We start from the raw sequence: 20,747 nt of genomic DNA, 5'->3' as shown, positions 1-20,747 counted from the left end.
TGCATCACAGTAGCATGAAGTACCACCATTGTACAATTAGAAGCCCATTCTTGAAACTTTCCAGTCACACATTGTATATCTTTGAAGGACTCTTAAAATGTCTACTGATAAACCATTTCTAACATTGTCTTAGTTAGATGCTCCGAGAATTCTGCTATAGTCATTGTAGTCCATCTACTGTATTAACTTAATCTCAAGACTCACATTGTGCTAGCACTATAACTTGAAATAAACAAATTTACATTACATTAGTCATAGTCTGTGGATCCAGTGGAGAACGGTATCTGAGACATGGAGAGATGTATTCAGTCTTCAAAAATGCACAGAAAAGTGTTAAAATAACACATTAAGAACCATAAATATCAAAAACACACCCTCAAAGCCCACAGTACTGGAACCTCATTTTTTTTCCTGTTCAAGCACTGTCTAGAAGTGACACCATGTGTAATTCTTATTCCAAACTGTCGTTGAGAGAGGGAGCTGGCTCATCACTTGCATAGAGTTTGCAATGAAATGATCCATCAGCTTTGGCCAGTGGCAATATCAGTGTGGCAACTATTTGTTGGCACTGTGTAACCTGTACTACAACTATAACATCACACAGTCACACTTATTTTAACTATTATCCCGACCATGAGACAATTTGGATGATTTGACTGAGAAAATTCTTGTTATTAACACCTTAAAACATATTAAAAAACTGAAAATATCAGATAACAATGGGGAAATAATGGTTTTCATCATGGATGTAAATAGAACTATGGACTGCACAACACACAAAAATAATTGCCATAACGCATTAGTTGGCATTGTCAAATTGCAACCAGTATAATCACCTTTCAACCTACCCTAGACATTGTACTATGTTACAGATCAGTCCATCACCACAACATACATTTCAAGAAATGTGCCATCACAGTGACAAGAGTTCTTGAAGCAGACCAGTAGTATTACGAACTTAATTGCACTCAGTGTTGCCAGAATAACAGTATCGACCGCTCTGCTACAAGCTAATGCTACTAACCCCAGGTTATTTTATCCACATTTGCTGATGTTATTTGAATGTCAGTGAATATTGCCTTGAGCGATTGAAAAGAAAATTGAAGAGGATTCTATCAAGTCAGAACAGTTTTACTGCATCACTTACAAAACTACTGTAGCAGAAAACTTACTGTTGTTTGGCTTATTTTCAGTGATAATTGTATTAGCAAATTATACAGTGCTTGTTTGTCATTGCTAAACTAACTGTACTCCCTGTACTGTCTATTCTTTTTTCCTTCTTCCTATTTAATTTTGCCGTATATGTGTTATAGGGCAATACTTTAGGAAAGTCATGGATTTGCCATAGCTGGTTAAATTTTATCATTAGTCTAATGACTGGTTTCATGTGTCCTACAATGATTGCCTTCAGTGTGCCATCCTCTTCATCCTAGAGTAGCATGTAACAATCAGAATCATTCAGTGTACATCTCTGTAAAACTTCTACAACCTACATCCATATGGAACTGCTTTTTTAAATCAAGCCTTCACTTGCCTTTACAATTTTTATCCCCACACTTCCTTCCATTACCAAATTAACAATTTCTTGATTGCTTTGCAACATGTCCTATCAGTCTGTCATTTTTCTTTCCAATTGTGCTATAAATAAGTTTTTTTACTAACTCAGTTCACTATCTATTCATTCCATTATTTGTTCTGCCCATTTAATTTTCAACATTCTTCTGTGGCATAACATTTAAAAAGCTCCTATACTCTTCTTGTCTTAACTGTTGCGTTTCACTTCTGTACACTCTACACTCCAGACACACTCATTCCCCCCCACTGTGAATTTATTTTTGAAGTTAAGAAAGTTCTCTTTTGTAGAAGTTCTTTTCTTGCTGTTGGCAGTCTGCATTTATACTCTTTTAACTTCTGCCGCTGTCATTTATTTTGTTCTCCAAATAGCAAAATCGTTCTTCTAATTTCAAAGTCCTATTTCCTAATCCGATTCCTTCAGCATCACCTAATTTAATTAGCTTAGACTACATTCCATTAACCTTGTTTTGCTTTTGTTGCTCTTTATTGTATAACATCTTTTCAAGACTATATACTAGGGGAAGTCAAAAAGTAAAAGGACTATTGAGAAAAGGAATATTTATTTTAATGATAAAAAACTGAAACATACATAATTTTTCTACGTAACCTCCCTGCACTTAAACACACTTTGTCCAAAGTTTAACAAGTTTTTTTATTCTGCTGGAAAACAGGTTTTTGGTTGCACTGTATCAATGACATCTGCATCAGCTGCAAATCATCTTCCCCTGAACATTTCCTTCAGTGGTCCAAACATATGGAAATTGCTTGGAGCTACGTCTGGACTGTGTGACAGGTGTTCCAGCAATTCAAATCCCAATTCCCTTATTGTTCCAGCTGCCTGTGTGGAAGAATGTGGCAGAGTGTTATCTTGCTGTAGGACACACCTTTCACAATGTTTGGAACTGATTGCAGGTTTCAGTTTAGTTCACAGCACATCACATTAGTTCTGACTGGCACAGTTTTTGTCCAAATGTCCTCAGTTGTTGATGTCAATGACCTTCCCGATCTTCCCTTATCACTGAAGAGCTCTATCCATTTGTCAGTCTAGCTTCACAATAAACAGTTGTCATCACACTGCAGTTGCATTTGACGAATAATTTCCGCAGGTTTAACACCTACCATAAACAAAAAGCGAATCACTGCTCTCATTTCCTCCTTGGTGCAGTTAAACAATGGAGCTGCCATATTTCAGTGTGTGCTCCAATACATTGACTAATGCAGGAATAGGAGTGACATTGTATAGAATTGTTGTAGATGACACTACTTCAGGCCTGGATACTAGCAATGTTACCAAGCCCTACAGTGAGAATAGGCTGCAGGCCCGTCTCACTCTCTTCCCGCTGACTACTTTGTCATGTGAGTCAACTCTTAAAACTGCAGTAAGATTTCTCCTTGCATTTTTGTCTCAATTTCAGAATTTTTAAGACTGGTTTCTGGTGAACATTTTGAAAAGCTTTTTGAAAATCTGCAATTGATATAAATATAGGTTTCTTATTTAAATCTATTTTCTTCGATAATTCATAGGGTTAGTATTGCCTATCATTTTCCTACGTTTGTCTAGAACCCAAACTGATCTTATTCATTTGATTATTCTGCAGATAATTCAGGATAATAAATATTAAACTGATGGAACTTTCACAAAAATTCACACTCAGCAGGTGCCTACATTGGTACCCAAAGTCTGAGGTTATGTCACCTGTCAACATACCTTCTGGAACAGTTTGACACAGCACAAGAGAATTTTTGTTCTGACCTTATAGATGACGAATTGCAGGTCAGTTTTAGGAAGATGGGGAGTTTGCTTCATGCTCTTGTCCAGTGAGGCCTGAAAGATAATAGGACTAACACAGAATCATTCCTTTTTGTTTCTGAAGGTGCCTCACCCCCAGAAACAGTAAAAATCATGACCTGTTCATTTCACTTCAAGCCAGATGTAATACATATTATGGAATGTTTAATATGCATATGTTTTGAAGATACTAAGTCAGACTGTATGAATGATGCAGCCTGTGAAGATTGTGGTTGACACACAAGAGCTCCATTTCAAACACATCAGCACATTGTATTAACTTCAAAACTTCAATGGGGAGGGGGCAGAGAGAGAGAGAGAGAGAGAGAGAGAGAGAGAGAGAGAGAGAGAGAGAGAGAGAGAGAGAGAGACCTTTGACCGATTAATGTACTTAGCTCAGAAGAAGTATGTATATTTACATCTCTACAGTGTGCTCTGGTTTACATTTATTCAGAATGCTAGAAAGTTTTCTTTCTCTTGTGTGTCTTGTAAATGCTATTCAGTTAGTGGCTTCCTGTACTCCTAAATTATGTATACTGTTCTTGGTTTCATTTTCGTCAAGCTAATATTACTCTTAGGAGCTATTAAGGATATTGTTATCCATGTTAAATTTGTTGTAAATAAAAATTGTTATCGATGCTTACAATATGTCTTGATCCATATGGCAATGTTTGAAAGTCATGTAATGGTCTCCTTATTAATAATACAACACAATCATAGTAGATGAGTGTACAACATGTATGTACTTAAACACCAAATGTAATTTGCACTACACAAAAAGGAAAATTCAAATGTTGTACCATATTGCCTTGGAGTGGCGTAATAACTTAGTCACAGATGGGAAGTTCTGTACCTAGTATGAAAATCATGCAAGCAATATGCAGGTTTTGTACCAGCTTACACAGCACACTAAAATACATCATAGCATAATGTTGAAATACACACACATTGTGGTCAGTGTCTTAAAATAGGATCAATGTCTATAAACTCAATAACAGAACAATATTAACAACATGTTTATTTCAAATATAAATTAACTTCGCACAGGCAAAAAATTTGTCAAGACATACAGTGTAGTTGTGTTATAAGTGTCACATTGTTTTACAGTGTCACAAAGTGAATTAAATTATTAAATGTGTGGTGCACTAAAATGCATAGGAAAGAAGCAGAGGAGGAGGATGTCATGTATGGTAATAATTATTTTATGTCCTGTAATATGTGCACTTCTGCTCATTTTAATTCATTTTGTAAATGACACATTTAATTGCAGATACAAACAACAGAAGCTCTTTATTTTTAATTGAAGTAGTTATTTGGTTTCCTATTGCAGCATCAGCACCAGTAAACTCTGAAAAGGGAGAGGCAATAGCACTGCAAAGAAGTGTGAGTAATAGAAGTATTTGGATTGTAATAAGCTTTACATTATTTTTGCAACTGCATGTGGGAACCATTGTAGTCTGTTATTAACTGAACTCATTTTAGTACCATGTTTTCATTAAGCAGTTGAAGTATCACATTATCCTTAACATTGAAGCTGGTTGTTATTCACATAATGCTGTCCCTTGCATTTGTTTGGAGGAATATTGTCTGCAAAGTAATATCAGTGAAATTATCCTTGCAGCTTGCACCCTTCGATTTTCTCAAAGTTGATTCCTGTCCTTTCAGTATATGGTTGGGATACTACAGATAGGAAAATATTGGCCACAGGACAGAATCGTAGACGTCTCCTGTATTGTACATTGATGTTTTTGAAATGCAAATACATAATTTACACATTCATGCTGTAGAGAAATGCTGATTTAATCTTGACTCGTACAGCCTTCTTCAAGAATGTTCCCTGCATTTGTATTTAGATACACTTTTCAAGCATAGTTATCAGCAAATTTCAGAGGGTTAAAGAAATATAAATTAATTTAGGAACAAAGGTAACAACTCGCCTGGTAGTAGAGGCATTAAGTCATAAATAGGTACATCAACAAGACTGAGAACTTGCTAGCTTGCGGACAGCTACACACACATTGCTCATATGCAGATGGGATAGTGTGTTAGGCAAGCAAGCAAACCATTTCTGAGAGGACAGTACTTCAACTAATTAGTAGCTTTTTTTGGGAATGAGGGTGTTTATTTATACTGACAAAACAGCCTTCTTTGAACTGATAAGCATACATCATTCAGTGTGCAGTGACAGTAAATGTAATATATTTGTCTTCATATACTTATATAAGAGGTGTTGTTCCAACTGATCTGGTTTTAGTCCCCACTGCACTGTTTCTTTTGGCTGGAAATCTTGGGCAATTTCTGTGTCTAGTCAAGAACACTACTCTTATTAATACAGTTACTATTTTGCTTCTGTACCACATTTCACTCTGATATCATTGCTTTGCAGATGTGAAGTAGAAAGTGAGTAGTGACTAGTATATTGATCATAGTTCCATGCATCATTTTCATTTCTATCTTGGTAAAATCAGAGGGTGATTGGATGTATATGGATTTTAAGAACAGAACAATACAAATAGCTAAGCTTTTAAGACATGGTCTCAGACACTTTAATCTGTCTCTACTCAGAACTTACTTGTGTAACAGGTGACATAGTCATGATAAACAAATCCAGACAAATGAATAGTCCCATAGGGTTCTGTCCTTGGGCATTTTTTATTCTTCATGTGCCTATGTGAATGATTTACCACCTCTTCTGCAACAAAATGTATTACGTATGCTGATAACAAAACTCTTGTGGCCGTTGATCGTAGTTTGGAGCCAATAAAGAAGATAACACAAACAATGGTCAAAAGTCTGTGAACTGGCTCTATGCCAAGAAACCGATCATAAATTATACCAAAATTTATTTCTAAGCCCATACATTGGTCAAAAAAAGTTCTTGTGTATGATCCTGTAAAACTTCTGGAAATTCACTTGAACAATTAGTTTCCCCATGTTTGGAAAGTGCTGCTGCTCCATGTCTGTGTATTGTATTGATGAATAACCTCTCCAGTTGCTAAAAAGTCTTTATTTTACTTCACAATCGATTTTGGCTTTTATATTGAAGCCATTTTCTAGTGAAATCTGAAATTGTTATGGTGAAGCTAAGTCAAATAATGTGACAAAGGAAAGCACTCAAAACCACCACAGGCTTTACAGTTAGTTGACACATGTCACAATTTTCAAAGAAATCATTATATTTGCTCTTCATTAAAGCCTGCCTTCTTACAGTAAAAAATTATGCTCAGAGTGTGACATGGAGTGGCACTGCTCATGGCTTCAGTGTCAGAAATGGAAATACTGTGGATGTAGAGTATGCCAGACAGCAAATATCACAGATGTTTTAACCCTGTGTTGCATGAATTTCACTGCAGTGGACAAATTTCAATGGTCAATTCTACAGTGTTTTCAATCAGTCACGAGGCTGCAAATGCATGCAGGACACAACACCAGTAGGGAGTACCCACTGCAGTGAACTGTGTGCATTTGCAGCCTCAGGACTGACTGAAAATGCCAAAGAAGCGACCATTAACAGCTGTCCACTGTAGTGGACGCTATGTGCCACAGGGTTAAATAAACTGCTGTGAAACTGTACACATTGCCACTGCCTGAGAGTTGGCTAACAAGAAATTTGAAAGTTACTTGCAAAAATTGTTACTTTACAAATGTCTGTAAGAAGACTAGCATGTCCCTGTAAAAGTTCTTCTTCTCCATAATAAAAACAGCATTATTTCAGTAGACTTATGCGCGCGCACTCTCTCTCTCTCTCTCTCTCTCTCTCTCTCTCTCTCTCTCTCTCTCTCTCTCTCTCTCCATTTTGACCTGTAGTTATTGCCGTTTTAGATTCTATTTGATCACTGTAAAGAAAAATGTGTGATCCATATTGCTCAATACCAATTATAGAATAAATACTTTGAGCTCTTATTCGCACCAACAGGACCCATACCCCCAACTTGTACATGTTCAGTCTGTGAGTTGATCTCGCAGGACTAACAGCATACACATCTTTTCTGCAGATGCCAAAAGTGATCCTGGGTCCAGAAAGACAGGTGAAGGGTAAGATTTCATACATTATAGTGGTATTGATATTCGTGCCCTTACAAATTTCTCCATTATTTCCCGTGCTACATAGAAAACGGAGAGCCCTCATTATGGTAAATGGAGCAGTGTCCATTTCAAAGAGTTAACTGATTGCAAATGGACATTCTGTTCTATTCATAAAAAGAAGAAAATATGATCACTGGAATATCATTGCATCATACTCACAGCTATCACAAGAACTCGCATGTCCCTGTAAAAGTTCTTCTTCATAATAATAAAAACAGCACTACTTTTTTCAAGTTCAAGCTCATCTTGGAATGGTGCATATTGTTTTGTTCTGCACAATTATAATGAAGACCGAAGAAAATTGCGCTGGAATTAGAATATAAACTTACACACCAGTTCCACAAATTTTGTGAATGTTCTGAGACAGAGATAACTTAAAAAACGACTACTTAACATTTCCTAAAAAGACACTTCTGACAGTTGTCTTTGCATGGGACTTTTGTTCAGTTCATATTTATTAGCTTTCACATTTCTAATCATTTCAGTAGTTGCCAGTTATTTCTTTGATGTTGAAAGAAGTAGGCCTTCCTTTCATAAAGCTGATATTCTGTTATCTGCCTTTGACTGAGATTGTTGGCCCCACTTATTTGTCATTATGCTGCATGAAACAATTTCCCATCATTACTTATGACAGTCTTTCACTGTTTATCTTGTGCAAATAATTGCAGTTGACACAACCTGCAGTAAAACGCTCTTCAGATGGAAAATCAGACTTGCCAATAATTTATGTGATTACTCCAACATACTCAAGACCTGTACAGAAGGCTGAATTAACACGGTAAGTTGTGAATAAATCAGAAAATTTCTAGTCCTAGGTTTGAGACATAGGTAAAAGTTTGCGATGACAAATTTGGATTTAAAAAAATGTGAACACAATTTTCTATTATATTTTTCAATTGCTTCTAACTTTTTCAAAACTGGACATAGTTATCAGTAAAGAGTAATCTGCAATCTTTAGAGAACCTACACTAATTTTCAGTCCATCAATCACTGTTTTATCATCTTATTACCAGTGTCGTGCAGTTTCCCTTCTTGAGTTCATTCATAGTTACATGATGAGTTTCAATTTATTTACTTATTAATTTTTTCGGTTGGAAGACTGTAAATGACTGTAATTTGTAGTCTTTATTCCAGCTTTTATAATTTTCATTATCATTGTATAGACTGCAAGCTTGTTAACTAAGGAAGGGTCATAGGTAGCTAGTTCTTGTGGAGTGTAGCTGCAGAGTTGCATTTTCTCTTTTGAAAACATTATTTCCTTTATTTGTGCATACTACAATATCCATTTGTTTATTGCAGATTTTCTCATACTCTAATGCTTGTTCCTCGCATTCATTGGATTGTAATTGAAGACTCTGATCATAAAACTAACCTTGTTAAAGTTTTTCTTATGAAGACTGGTATTCCCTACACACATCTAGCAGCTTCAACTCCTACTCGATGGAAGCAAAAGGTATATAAACTATTTAAAGGGAGAGGAATGTTTATAAATTTGGAAACCACATTTAAATTTTTACTTTGCTTGCAAGAGGATATCTTCCACTGTTATCTCCTCTTTCATACTGCCCTGTGTTAAACACACTGTCTATATTGTAATTAAAATTGAAACTATATCACTTACTTTTATGAATTTAGGAACCCAACTGGAAGAAGCATCGTGGTGTCTTGCAGCGCAATACAGCACTGGAGTGGATCCGTAACAATTTGGCTGCTACTAATGAAAGTGGTGTCCTCTTCTTTGCTGATGACGACAACACTTACAGTTTGGAGATCTTTGATGAGGTGATACATTGTAACTCTTTCATTAGTTCAGAAATCTCTTTTATCCAGTTGCTTTATACTACTGTGTATGCTTAAAAAGAATGAATCTACAATAGGGGAGCAGGAAATAACAGAAAGAAAATGGTACAAGTGGAAATAGGTAGCTCAGTAACAGGAACTCACACGGATAGCCATGCGTGGGGTGCGTGTTAAAGTGCTGCTTCCAGAATGGGCACAAACATTTAGAAAACTTTCAACGCCGCCACCCCCCCCCCCCCCCCCCCCCCCTTTCACATGAAACTTCGTGCAAACTGTTAGGGTACACACATTCTATCCAGGGGAGTAAAAAGGGTGGCAACAAGGAGGGCATCCGACCATCTATTAAACCATGTATGCCAACACCCTTAATAACCACATCAGTTCTGTGATGTTGTTGCAGGAGAAAGGCACAAGGAAAAAAAAGATAGCTTTCAAACAGGTCACTTTCAGTTAGATTGTTCATGCTCTCTCTTTAGTGTGCATTATCCTAATGAAAAGGTAATCTGAATGATTTCATTAAGATGACTGATGTATTGTTCAAACTCACTTGAGATGAGTTTCTTGTCAGCTTCTATCACACAGTTAATTGTATGCAGTTAGTTTCAGTTCATAGCCAGTTAAGTCTCTGTTTATCCTGTTAAAAGTTTCATTAGCTTTCTCTTTGTTCAATGGTGTACTCATATTTTTTATGTTAAACAGTGAATTGTAGTACTGTGCACATCCTTGTTCTACATGCCTTAAGCTATCCACAGTACATAACAGATTTATTTATTTAATCGTGTCTGAGCTACATCTGTAATTAATTAATATGCTATATATACTAGATTACAAATACAAGTAAATGATAGTCGTACATAACAGATTAGAATGGTTAACACTCATTTAATGGTATTCTTTTTGTCTTGTGCATGAGTCATCAAAACTCGTCTGAACAGTTTTGTCTTTTTTACCAGTCTCTCACTTATCTCAAACTTCTGAATGCAGTACACACTGTCCCCAAAATTTAAGGAACAGCTAGTTCACTGGCTCATAATCTCACAGTATGCACATTCAAATATCAATCTTGCAATGGCACAATACCTTTACACGCAGCAGGTAACTTGTCATCTTTTCTTTTCTAACGTTAAATAATCAGAGCAAATATGGAGCTATAAAACCAGGAATCTTCCATATGGAATTGTAACGGTTAATGTCATGTCCATGTATACTTCACATGCTTTGTAAAGTCCCGCACATAGCAGAAGAGACCCAACAAACTGTTCACGAACTTTAGTCAAAAGTGTATCCATACATTACAGGGCCACCCGTTAATTTATCATCAAAGTCCATGGAAACTTGACTGCTTTAGCCAGTTGTAACGTACCAGGCTCATAAGAAATAATAGGTCTTTCTTTCTCACCTCATGACTAATTCGATCCATTTACCATATAGTCTTCCCACCATTCCATATGTGGCAAGTGTTAGTAACAAAAAACGTGAAGATTTGTTAGTTGAGGAGGCACTCACATCTGAATTTGGATTACATTCACTTACTTCAACTTTGTCATCTCTATCTTCTGATATTCATCAGAATGGCTATTCATCAGTTCATTGCACCTCTGCCACAGTTCCCTTGCCTATGAGAAACATCAAAATTTCTTGAAAGGGCATAACACAAGTTAATAACAAAAGAATAAGCATTTAAGTCATACAGAACAGATGTGACCAGTTCAGGACTAAATCATCATGATTGCTATTGTGCTAGTTTGTCATCCAGTTTATTTAGTTTGTCAAATTAATTACTCCCTAGTTACAGAGTAGTTTGTTAACTCAAATATTGATTCTTCTGCTTACTACACTCTAGGAATTAACAAACCATAAATTACTTTCAGAATAATAAGAATTTGAAAACAGCCTGTAAAGTGATTTCAACATCTACTACAAAATTGTAATATGAAAGTAAATATCAAAAAAATATGATATTAGTTTACTCTAGGGATGTGGAGTTGTGATGATAGAGGTTTGTTGGCACTGTTTCAGATGCGACACACTGAGCGTGTGAGTGTGTGGCCGGTGGGCCTGGTGGGAGGTCTCATGGTGGAGCGGCCTCTTCTCAACGAGACAGGCCATGTAGTCGGATGGAACAGCGTGTGGCGGCCAGACCGTCCCTTCCCAGTCGACATGGCAGGGTTTGGTGTTAATCTCAGGTTTTTCCTCAGCAAACCTCAAGCAAAATTCTCCTACAATGTGGAAAGAGGGTTTCAAGAAAGTGAACTGTTGAGACATCTAGTGAATTCCTGGGATGAGCTCGAACCCAAAGCAGACAGATGTACAAAGGTATTTAATACTGCATCTTTTGTTGTAAGCATGTATATACATATTATTATTATTAATAATATCCTTTTCTCAGACATTATTTCTGGTTAAAAATGGAAAGTGACGCGGACCTTGATCAAGCGTGACTTCCTTTTAACTGTACGGTATATGTTACATTGCATTTAGGAACTTTCGGGTAATTGAACATGTATCAATAATTACAGATTTTTCAATTAGTTGTGTTAATTTCATCTTTTTATTGGTGAGTATGATGTCAGGTGTGTTATGTGGTGTTGTTTTATCTGTTATAATGGTTCTATTCCAGTATAATTTGTATTCATCATTCTCCAGTACATTTTGTGGTGCATACTTGTATGTGGGAACGTGTTGTTTTATTAGTTTATGTTGTATGGCAAGTTGTTGTTGTATTATTTTTGCTACATTTTCATGTCTTCTGGGGTATTCTGTATTTGCTAGTATTGTACATCTGCTTCTGATGTGATCTACTGTTTCTATTTGTTTGCAAAGTCTGCATTTATCTGTTGTGGTATTGGGATCTTTAATAATATGCTTGCTGTAATATCTTGTGTTTATTGTTTGATCCTGTATTGCAATCGTGAATCCTTCCATCTCACTGTATATATTGCCTTCTCTTAGCCATGTGTTGGATGCGTCTTGATCGATGTGTGGCTGTGTTAGATAATACGGGTGCTTGCCATGTGGTGTTTTCTTTTACCAATTTACTTTCTTCGTATCTGTTGATCTTATGTGATCTAAAGGGTTGTAGAAGTGGTTATGAAATTGCAATGGTGTAGCCGATGTATTTATATGAGTGATTGATTTGTGTATTTTGCTAGTTTCTGCTCGTTCTAGAAAGAATTTTCGTAAATTGTCTACCTGTCCATAATGTAGGTTTCTATGTCGATAAATCCCCTTCCTCCTTCCTTTCTGCTTAATGCGAATCTTTCTGTTGCTGAATGTATGTGATGTATTCTATATTTGTGGCATTGTGATCATGTAAGTGTATTGAGTGCTTCTAGGTCTGCGTTACTCCATTTCACTACTCCAAATGAGTAGGTCAATATTGGTATAGCATAAGTATTTATAGCTTTTGTCTTGTTTCTTTCTGTCAGTTCTGTTTTCAGTATTTTTGTTAGTCTTTGTCTGTATTTTTGTTAGTCTTTGTCTGTATTTTTCTTTTAGTTCTTTTTTAATATTTGTATTATCTATTCCTATTTTTTGTCTGTATCCTAGATATTTATAGGCATCTGTTTTTTCCATCGCTTCTATGCAGTCACTGTGGTTATCCAATATGTAATCTTCTTGTTTAGTGTGTTTTCCCTTGACTATGCTATTTTTCTTACATTTGTCTGTTCCAAAAGCCATATTTATATCATTGCTGAATACTTCTGTTATCTTTAGTAATTGGTTGAGTTGTTGATTTGTTGCTGCCAGTAGTTTTAGATCATCCATGTATAGCAAATGTGTGATTTTGTGTTGCTATGTTCCAGTAATATTGTATCCATAATTTGTATCATTTAGCATGTTGGATAGTGGGTTCAGAGCAAGGCAGAACCAGAAAGGACTTAAGGAGTCTCCTTGGTATATTCCGCACTTAATCTGTATTGGCTGTGATGTGATATTTGAATTTGTGTGGATATTAAGTGTGGTTTTCCAATTTTTCATTACTATGTTTAGTTACTGTACCAATTTAGGATCTGCTTTGTATATTTCCAATATTTGTAGTAACCATGAGTTGGGTACACTATCAAAAGCTTTTAGGTAATCAATGTATGCGTAGTGCAGCGACCTTTGTTTAGTTTTAGCTTGATATGTCACCTCTGCATCTATTATCAGTTGCTCTTTACATCCTCGTGCTCCTTTGCAGGAGTGTTTTTGTTCTTCATTTATAATTTTGTTCTGTGTTGTATGTGTCATTAATTTCTGTGTAATGACTGAAGTTAATTTATTTATTTTTTTTATTTATTTGTTGTTCCGTGGGACCAAATTAAGGAGAAATATCCATGGTCATGGAACAAGTCAATACATGAAATTACAACACGATAGTAGAAACAGATAAAATGAAATTTAAAAAACATATTCAGGCGACAATCTAAAGTTTAAATAAAGAAAATCAACAATGTAACACTGGAATTTGCTTAATTTTTTAGCTCTCCCAGGAGCTCCTCGACAGAATAGAAGCAGTGAGGCAGGAGGAAACTCTTCAGTTTAGACTTAAAGCACTTTGGGCTACTGCTAAGATTTTTGAGTTCTTTTGGTAGCTTATTGAAAATGGATGCAGCAGAATACTGCACTCCTTTCTGCACAAGGGTCAAGGAAGTGCATTCCACATACAGATTTGATTTCTGCCTGGTATTAACTGAGTGAAAGCTGCTAACTCTTGGGAATAGGCTAATATTGCTAACAACAAACAACTGTTGTTGTTGTGGTCTTCAGTCCTGAGACTGGTTTGATGCAGCTCTCCATGCTACTCTATCCTGTGCAAGCTTCTTCATCTCCCAGTACCTACTGCAACCTACATCCTTCTGAATCTGCTTAGTGTATTCATCTCTTGGTCTCCCTCTACGATTTTTACCCTCCACGCTGCCCTCCAATACTAAATTGGTGATCCCTTGATGCCTCAGAACATGTCCTACCAGCCGATCCCTTCTTCTGGTCAAGTTGTGCCACAAACTTCTCTTCTCCCCAATCCTATTCAATACTTCCTCATTAGTTATGTGATCTACCCATCTAATCTTCAGCATTCTTCTGTAGCACCACATTTCGAAAGCTTCTATTCTCTTCTTGTCCAAACTATTTATAGTCTATGTTTCACTTCCATACATGGCTACACTCCATACGAATACTTTCAGAAATGACTTTCTGACACTTAAATCTATACTGGATGTTAACAAATTTCTCTTCTTCAGAAACGCTTTCCTTGCCATTGCCAGCCTACATTTTATATCCTCTCTACTTTGACCATCATCAGTTATTTTGCTCCCCAAATAGCAAAACTCCTTTACTACTTTAAGTGCCTCATTTCCTAATCTAATTCCCTCAGCATCACCCGACTTAATTAGACTACATTCCATTACACTTGTTTTGCTTTTGTTGATGTTCATCTTATATCCTCCTTTCAAGACACTGTCCATTCCATTCAACTGCTCTTCCAAGTCCTTTGCTGTCTCTGACAGAAGTACAATGTCATTGGCGAACCTCAAAGTTTTTATTTCTTCATGAATTTTAATACCTACTCCGAATTTTTCTTTTGTTTCCTTTACTGCTTGCTCAATATACACATTGAACAACATCGGGGAGAGGCTACAACCCTGTCTTACTCCCTTCCCAACCACTGCTTCCCTTTCATGTCCCTCGACCCTTATAACTGCCATCTGGTTTCTGTACAAATTGTAAATAGCCTTTCGGTCCCTGTATTTTACCCCTGCCACCTTTAGAATTTGAAAGAGAGTATTCCAGTCAACATTGTCAAAAGCTTTCTCTAAGTCTACAAATGCTAGAAACGTAGGTTTGCCTTTCCTTAATCTTTCTTCTAAGATAAGTCGTAAGGTCAGTATTGCTTCACGTGTTCCAGTGTTTCTACGGAATCCAAACTGATCTTCCCCGAGGTTGGCTTCTACTAGTTTTTCCATTCGTCTGTAAAGAATTCGTGTTAGTATTTTGCAGCTGTGACTTATTAAGCTGATAGTTCGGTAATTTTCACATCTGTCAACACCTGCTTTCTTTGGCATTGCAATTATTATATTCTTCTTGAAGTCTGAGGGTATTTCGCCTGTTTCATACATCTTGCTCACCAGATGGTAGAGTTTTGTCAGGACTGGCTCTCCCACGGCCGTCAGTAGTTGCAATGGAATATTGTCTACTCCGGGGGGCCTTGTTTCGACTCAGGTCTTTCAGTGCTCTGTCAAACTCTTCACGCAGTATCATATCTCCCATTTCATCTTCATCTACATCCTCTTCCATTTCCATAATATTGTCCTCAAGTACATTGCCCTTGTATAGGCCCTCTATATACTCCTTCCACCTTTCTGCTTTCCCTTCTTTGCTTAGAACTGGGTTTCCATCTGAACTCTTGATATTCATACAAGTCGTTCTCTTATCTCCAAAGGTCTCTTTAATTTTCCTGTAGGCGGTATCTATCTTACCCCTAGTGAGATAGGCCTCTACATCCTTACATTTGTCCTCTAGCCATCCCTGCTTAGCCATTTTGCACTTCCTGTCGATCTCATTTTTGAGACGTTTGTATTCCTTTTTGCCTGTTTCACTTACTGCATTTTTATATTTTCTCCTTTCATCAATTAAATTCAATATTTCTTCTGTTACCCAAGGATTTCTACTAGCCCTCGTCTTTTTACCTACTTGATCCTCTGCTGCCTTCACTACTTCATCCCTCAAAGCTACCCATTCTTCTTCTACTGTATTTATTTCCCCCATTCCTGTCAACTGCTCCCTTATGCTCTCCCTGAATCTCTGTACAACCTCTGGTTCTTTTAGTTTATCCAGGTCCCGTCTCCTTAAATTCCCACCTTTTTGCAGTTTCTTCAGTTTTAATCTACAGGTCATAACCAATAGATTGTGGTCAGAGTCCACATCTGCCCCTGGAAATGTCTTACAATTTAAAACCTGGTTCCTAAATCTCTGTCTTACCATTATATAATCTATCTGATACCTTTTAGTATCTCCAGGGTTCTTCCATGTATACAACCTTCTTTCATGATTCTTAAACCAAGTGTTAGTTATGATTATGTTGTGCTCTGTGCAAAATTCTACCAGGCGGCTTCCTCTTTCATTTCTGTCCCCCAATCCATATTCACCTACTATGTTTCCTTCTCTCCCTTTTCCTACACTCGAATTCCAGTCACCCATGACTATTAGATTTTCGTCTCCCTTCACAATCTGAATAATTTCTTTTATTTCATCATACATTTCTTCAATTTCTTCGTCATCTGCAGAGCTAGTTGGCATATAAACTTGTACTACTGTAGTAGGTGTGGGCTTCGTATCTATCTTGGCCACAATAATGCGTTCACTATGCTGTTTGTAGTAGCTTACCCGCATTCCTATTTTCCTATTCATTATTAAACCTACTCCTGCATTACCCCTATTTGATTTTGTGTTGATAACCCTGTAGTCACCTGACCAGAAGTCTTGTTCCTCCTGCCACCGAACTTAACTAATTCCCACTATATCTAACTTCAACCTATCCATTTCCCTTTTTAAATTTTCTAACCTACCTGCCCGATTAAGGGATCTGACATTCCACGCTCCAATCCGTAGAACGCCAGTTTTCTTTCTCCTGATAACGACATCCTCTTGAGTAGTCCCCGCCCGGAGATCCGAATGGGGGACTATTTTACCTCCGGAATATTTTACCCAAGAGGACGCCATCATCATGTAATCATACAGTAAAGCTGCATGCCCTCGGGAAAAATTACGGCTGTAGTTTCCCCTTGCTTTCAGCCGTTCGCAGTACCAGCACAGCAAGGCCGTTTTGGTTATTGTTACAAGGCCAGATCAGTCAATCATCCAGACTGTTGCCCTTGCAACTACTGAAAAGGCTGCTGCCCCTCTTCAGGAACCACATGTTTGTCTGGCCTCTCAACAGATACCCCTCCGTTGTGGTTGCACCTACGGTACGGCTATCTGTATCGCTGAGGCACGCAAGCCTCCCCACCAACGGCAAGGTCCATGGTTCATATATACTGTGAGGGCAATGTCAGAATTCCCAGACTATTGAATAGGGTCGACAAGAGGTTCTCGAACGTGCACCGCATATAGCTCGAACAGCTCGTTTTGGAGCCAAAAATACCCTTTTTGAATGAGAAGAATTACCCCAAAAAATAATACCATACGACATAAGCGTAGGAAAATATGCGAAGTAGACTACTTTTCGTGTTGAACTGTCACTTATTTCAGATATTGTTGTAATGGTAAATAAAGCAGCATTTAGTTTCTGAACAAGATCCTGGACATGGGCTTTCCACAACAGCTTACTATCTAACCGAACGCCTAGGAACTTGAACTGTTCTGTCTCGCTTATAATATGCCCATTCTGTATGATCAAAATATTGGGTCTTGTTGAATTGTGAGTTAGAAACTGTAAAAACTGAGTCTTGCTGTGATTTAGCATCAAATTATTTTCCACAAGCCACAAACATATTTCATGACCTACATTATTTGATACTGTTTCAGCATTACACACAAGATCCTTCACTACCAAGCTGGTGTCATCAGCAAACAGAAATATTTTTTAATCACCTGTAATACTAGAAGGCATATCATTTATATAAATAAGAAACAGCAGCGGCCCCAGCACTGACCCTTGGGGAATGCCCCTCTTAACAGTGCCCCATTGCGACTGAACATCAGGGGAACCAATTGTAAGCTACTCCCCTTACTCCATAATGGTCCAACTTCTGCAGTAATATTTTGTGGTCAACAGTCAAAAGCCTTCGTTAAATTAAAGAAAACACTTAGCGTTCTCAACCTTCTATTTAATCTGTCCAAAACCTCACAGAGAAAAGAGAATATAGCATTTTCAGTTGTTAAACCATTTCTAAAACCAAACTGTACATTTGACAGCAAATTATGTGAATTTAAATGCTCCAGTAACCTTGTATGTACAACCTTCTCGATAACTTTAGCAAACAACGATGGCATGGAAATAGGTCTAAAGTTGTCAACATCATCCCTGTCTCCCTTTTTATAAAGTGGCTTCACTACAGAATACTTTAATCGGCCAGGAAACCGACCAGTCCTAAAGGAAAAGTTACAGATATGGCTAAGTACTGGGCTAACATACAAAGAACAATACTTCAGTATTCTGCTAGATACCCCGTCATATCCATGAGAGTTCTTGGTCTTTAGTGATTTAATTATTAAGTTAATCTCCCTCTTGTTAGTATCATGGAGGAGCATTTCAGGTAACAGTCTCGGAACACTTTTTTCTAAGAGCGCTATATGATTCCCTGTTGGGACTATGTTTCTATTTAGTTCACCTGCTGTATTCAGAAAGTGATTATTAAATACTGTACATATATGCAACTTATCAGTAACACGAACATTCCCACTACGCACCGATTCTATATCCTCGACCTGTCTCTGCAGACCAGCCACTTCCTTTACGACTGACCATATGGTTTTAATTTTATCCTGAGACTTAGCTATTCTATCTGCATACCACTTACTTTTTGCCTTCGTAATAACATTTTTAAGCACCTTACAATACTGTTTGTAATGGGCTGCTACATTTAGATTTTGACTGTTTCTAACGTTTTGATATAATTGCCACTTTGTTCTACAGGATATTCTTATCCCTCTAGTCAGCCACCCAGGCTGCCTATTTGTGCTAGTACCCTGTTTCGAACGTTCTAACGGAAAGCAACTTTCAAAGAGCACGAGAAAAGTCTTGAGATAAGTGTTATATTTATCGTCTACTGTATCAGCCCTATAGACATCTTGCCACTCTTGTTCCTTGATGAGGTTTACAAAGGTCTCTACAGCAACTGGATCGGCTTTCCTACACAGTTGATAACTATATTTAACATCTGTTGCAGCACAAAAATCTTTTAGAGTTAGTTTGTGCATCATGATCTGAAAGGCCATTCACCTTTTTGCTAACAAAATGCCCTTCTAATAATGAGGAATGAACAAAAATGTTGTCTATGGTTGTTCTACTGTTCCCTTGCACTCTCGTTGGAAAGAATAAGGTTTGCATAAGATTATATATTTTGTATATTGTTGGTAGGCATGTTATGAGGCAATATTTAGCTGGGTTTGCTGAGTCTGCTTGATCTTTAGGTTTCAGATATGTTATTCCGTGTGTAAGTGTATCAGGGACTGTGTATGGGTCTGCAATGTAACTGTTAAATGATTTAATTAGATGTGAATGTGTTGAGGAGAACTTCTTTAGCCAGAAATTTGGTATTTTATCATTTCCAGGGGCTTTCCAATTGTGCGTAGAATTTATTGCTTGGGTGACTTCATGTTGCAAAATTATCACTTCAGACATTTGTGGTATCATCTTGTATGTGTCTGTTTCTGCTTGTATCCACCATGCATGCCTGTTATGCTGTACCGGGTTTGACCATATGTTGCTCCAGAAGTGTTCCATGTCTGTTATGTTTGGTGGATTGTCTATTTTAATGTGTGTGTTATCTATTGTCTGGTAAAATTTCTTTTGGTTTGTGTTGTATGTTTGGTATTGTTTCCTTCTATTTTCACTTTTTTTGTATCTTCTAAGTCATTTGGCCAATGCTTGCAATTTCTGCTTCATTTCGTTTCTTATAAATTGTGTTAGCTGTCCGATGTCCGATAATTATTTAATAATAATAATAATAATAATAATCATCCCCGTGGAGACCCGGGAAAAGAATAGGCGTCCGTTATGTTCTGCCAGTCGTAAAAGGCGACGAAAAGAACAAACCACTAATAGGGCTAACCCCCCTTTTAGTGCGATAAGTTGGTTCAGGACAGAACTAATGAAGCCTCGGACAAGCGCCGTCATGGTCGGAGACGACACTTGAACCCTATGCCTGTCCACAATGGTAACGACAGTGCTAGCCTCACGGCAAATGATTTAAATCCAAATAGAGGTGTTTTGCAGGATATGCTTCCTGCAACCACCCTAGAAGGAAAACAAAGACAGAGGATGAGATGGTCAGATGAAGTTAACCGACTCCTCATGTTCTGTTATTACCAAGCAACAAACTTAGGAACGAACACAACTGGATACAGATCACAAGTATACACCACATTTATTACCAGATACCCAGAATTAAAATTTTTAACAGAACAACGACTAGCTGATCAGATCCGTGTAATAATAAAAAATAACAGGATACCCCAGTCAGAATTAGAAAACATCAAACAACAAGTACAACAAATACTGGAACAAAATAATGTGCAATCACAAGAAGAAGAAGAAAATATAGCAATGGACTCAAACATCCCAGAGCAAACAAACAAAGAACAATACGCATCAATTAAACAATCAGAGGAAAACGAAATCTTAAGACAGCCACCAGAACAAGCACAAATAGAACATTAAGTAACACACATGTTAGATATAGAAGAAAAATTTCAGTTGACATATATAGAATGCAAAGAGACAAATACAAACATCAGACCACTCTTGGATAGACCACCAAATAACGCACAAGTCGAAACAATAACAACAACA

The 20,747-nt window shown here is 37.2% G+C and overlaps 1 protein-coding gene across 1 annotated transcript in view; it reads left to right on the top strand.

Annotated features, from left to right (window-relative positions):
- Nucleotides 1–20,747, top strand: part of LOC126481332 (galactosylgalactosylxylosylprotein 3-beta-glucuronosyltransferase I) — a 53,531-nt gene that overhangs the window by 16,204 nt on the left and 16,580 nt on the right. The window contains exons 2-6 of the mRNA XM_050105005.1: nt 4,674–4,747; nt 8,119–8,228; nt 8,750–8,903; nt 9,086–9,232; nt 11,270–11,566. Coding sequence (XP_049960962.1) covers nt 4,674–4,747; nt 8,119–8,228; nt 8,750–8,903; nt 9,086–9,232; nt 11,270–11,566 — 782 coding nt within the window. The remainder of the gene's footprint in view (nt 1–4,673; nt 4,748–8,118; nt 8,229–8,749; nt 8,904–9,085; nt 9,233–11,269; nt 11,567–20,747) is intronic.

This window comes from Schistocerca serialis, chromosome 5 (genome assembly GCF_023864345.2).
Source record: "Schistocerca serialis cubense isolate TAMUIC-IGC-003099 chromosome 5, iqSchSeri2.2, whole genome shotgun sequence".
Lineage (NCBI taxonomy): Eukaryota > Metazoa > Arthropoda > Insecta > Orthoptera > Acrididae > Schistocerca > Schistocerca serialis.
Note: the sequence above shows the minus strand (reverse complement) of the source record. Positions and strands in the feature narration are given on the sequence as shown.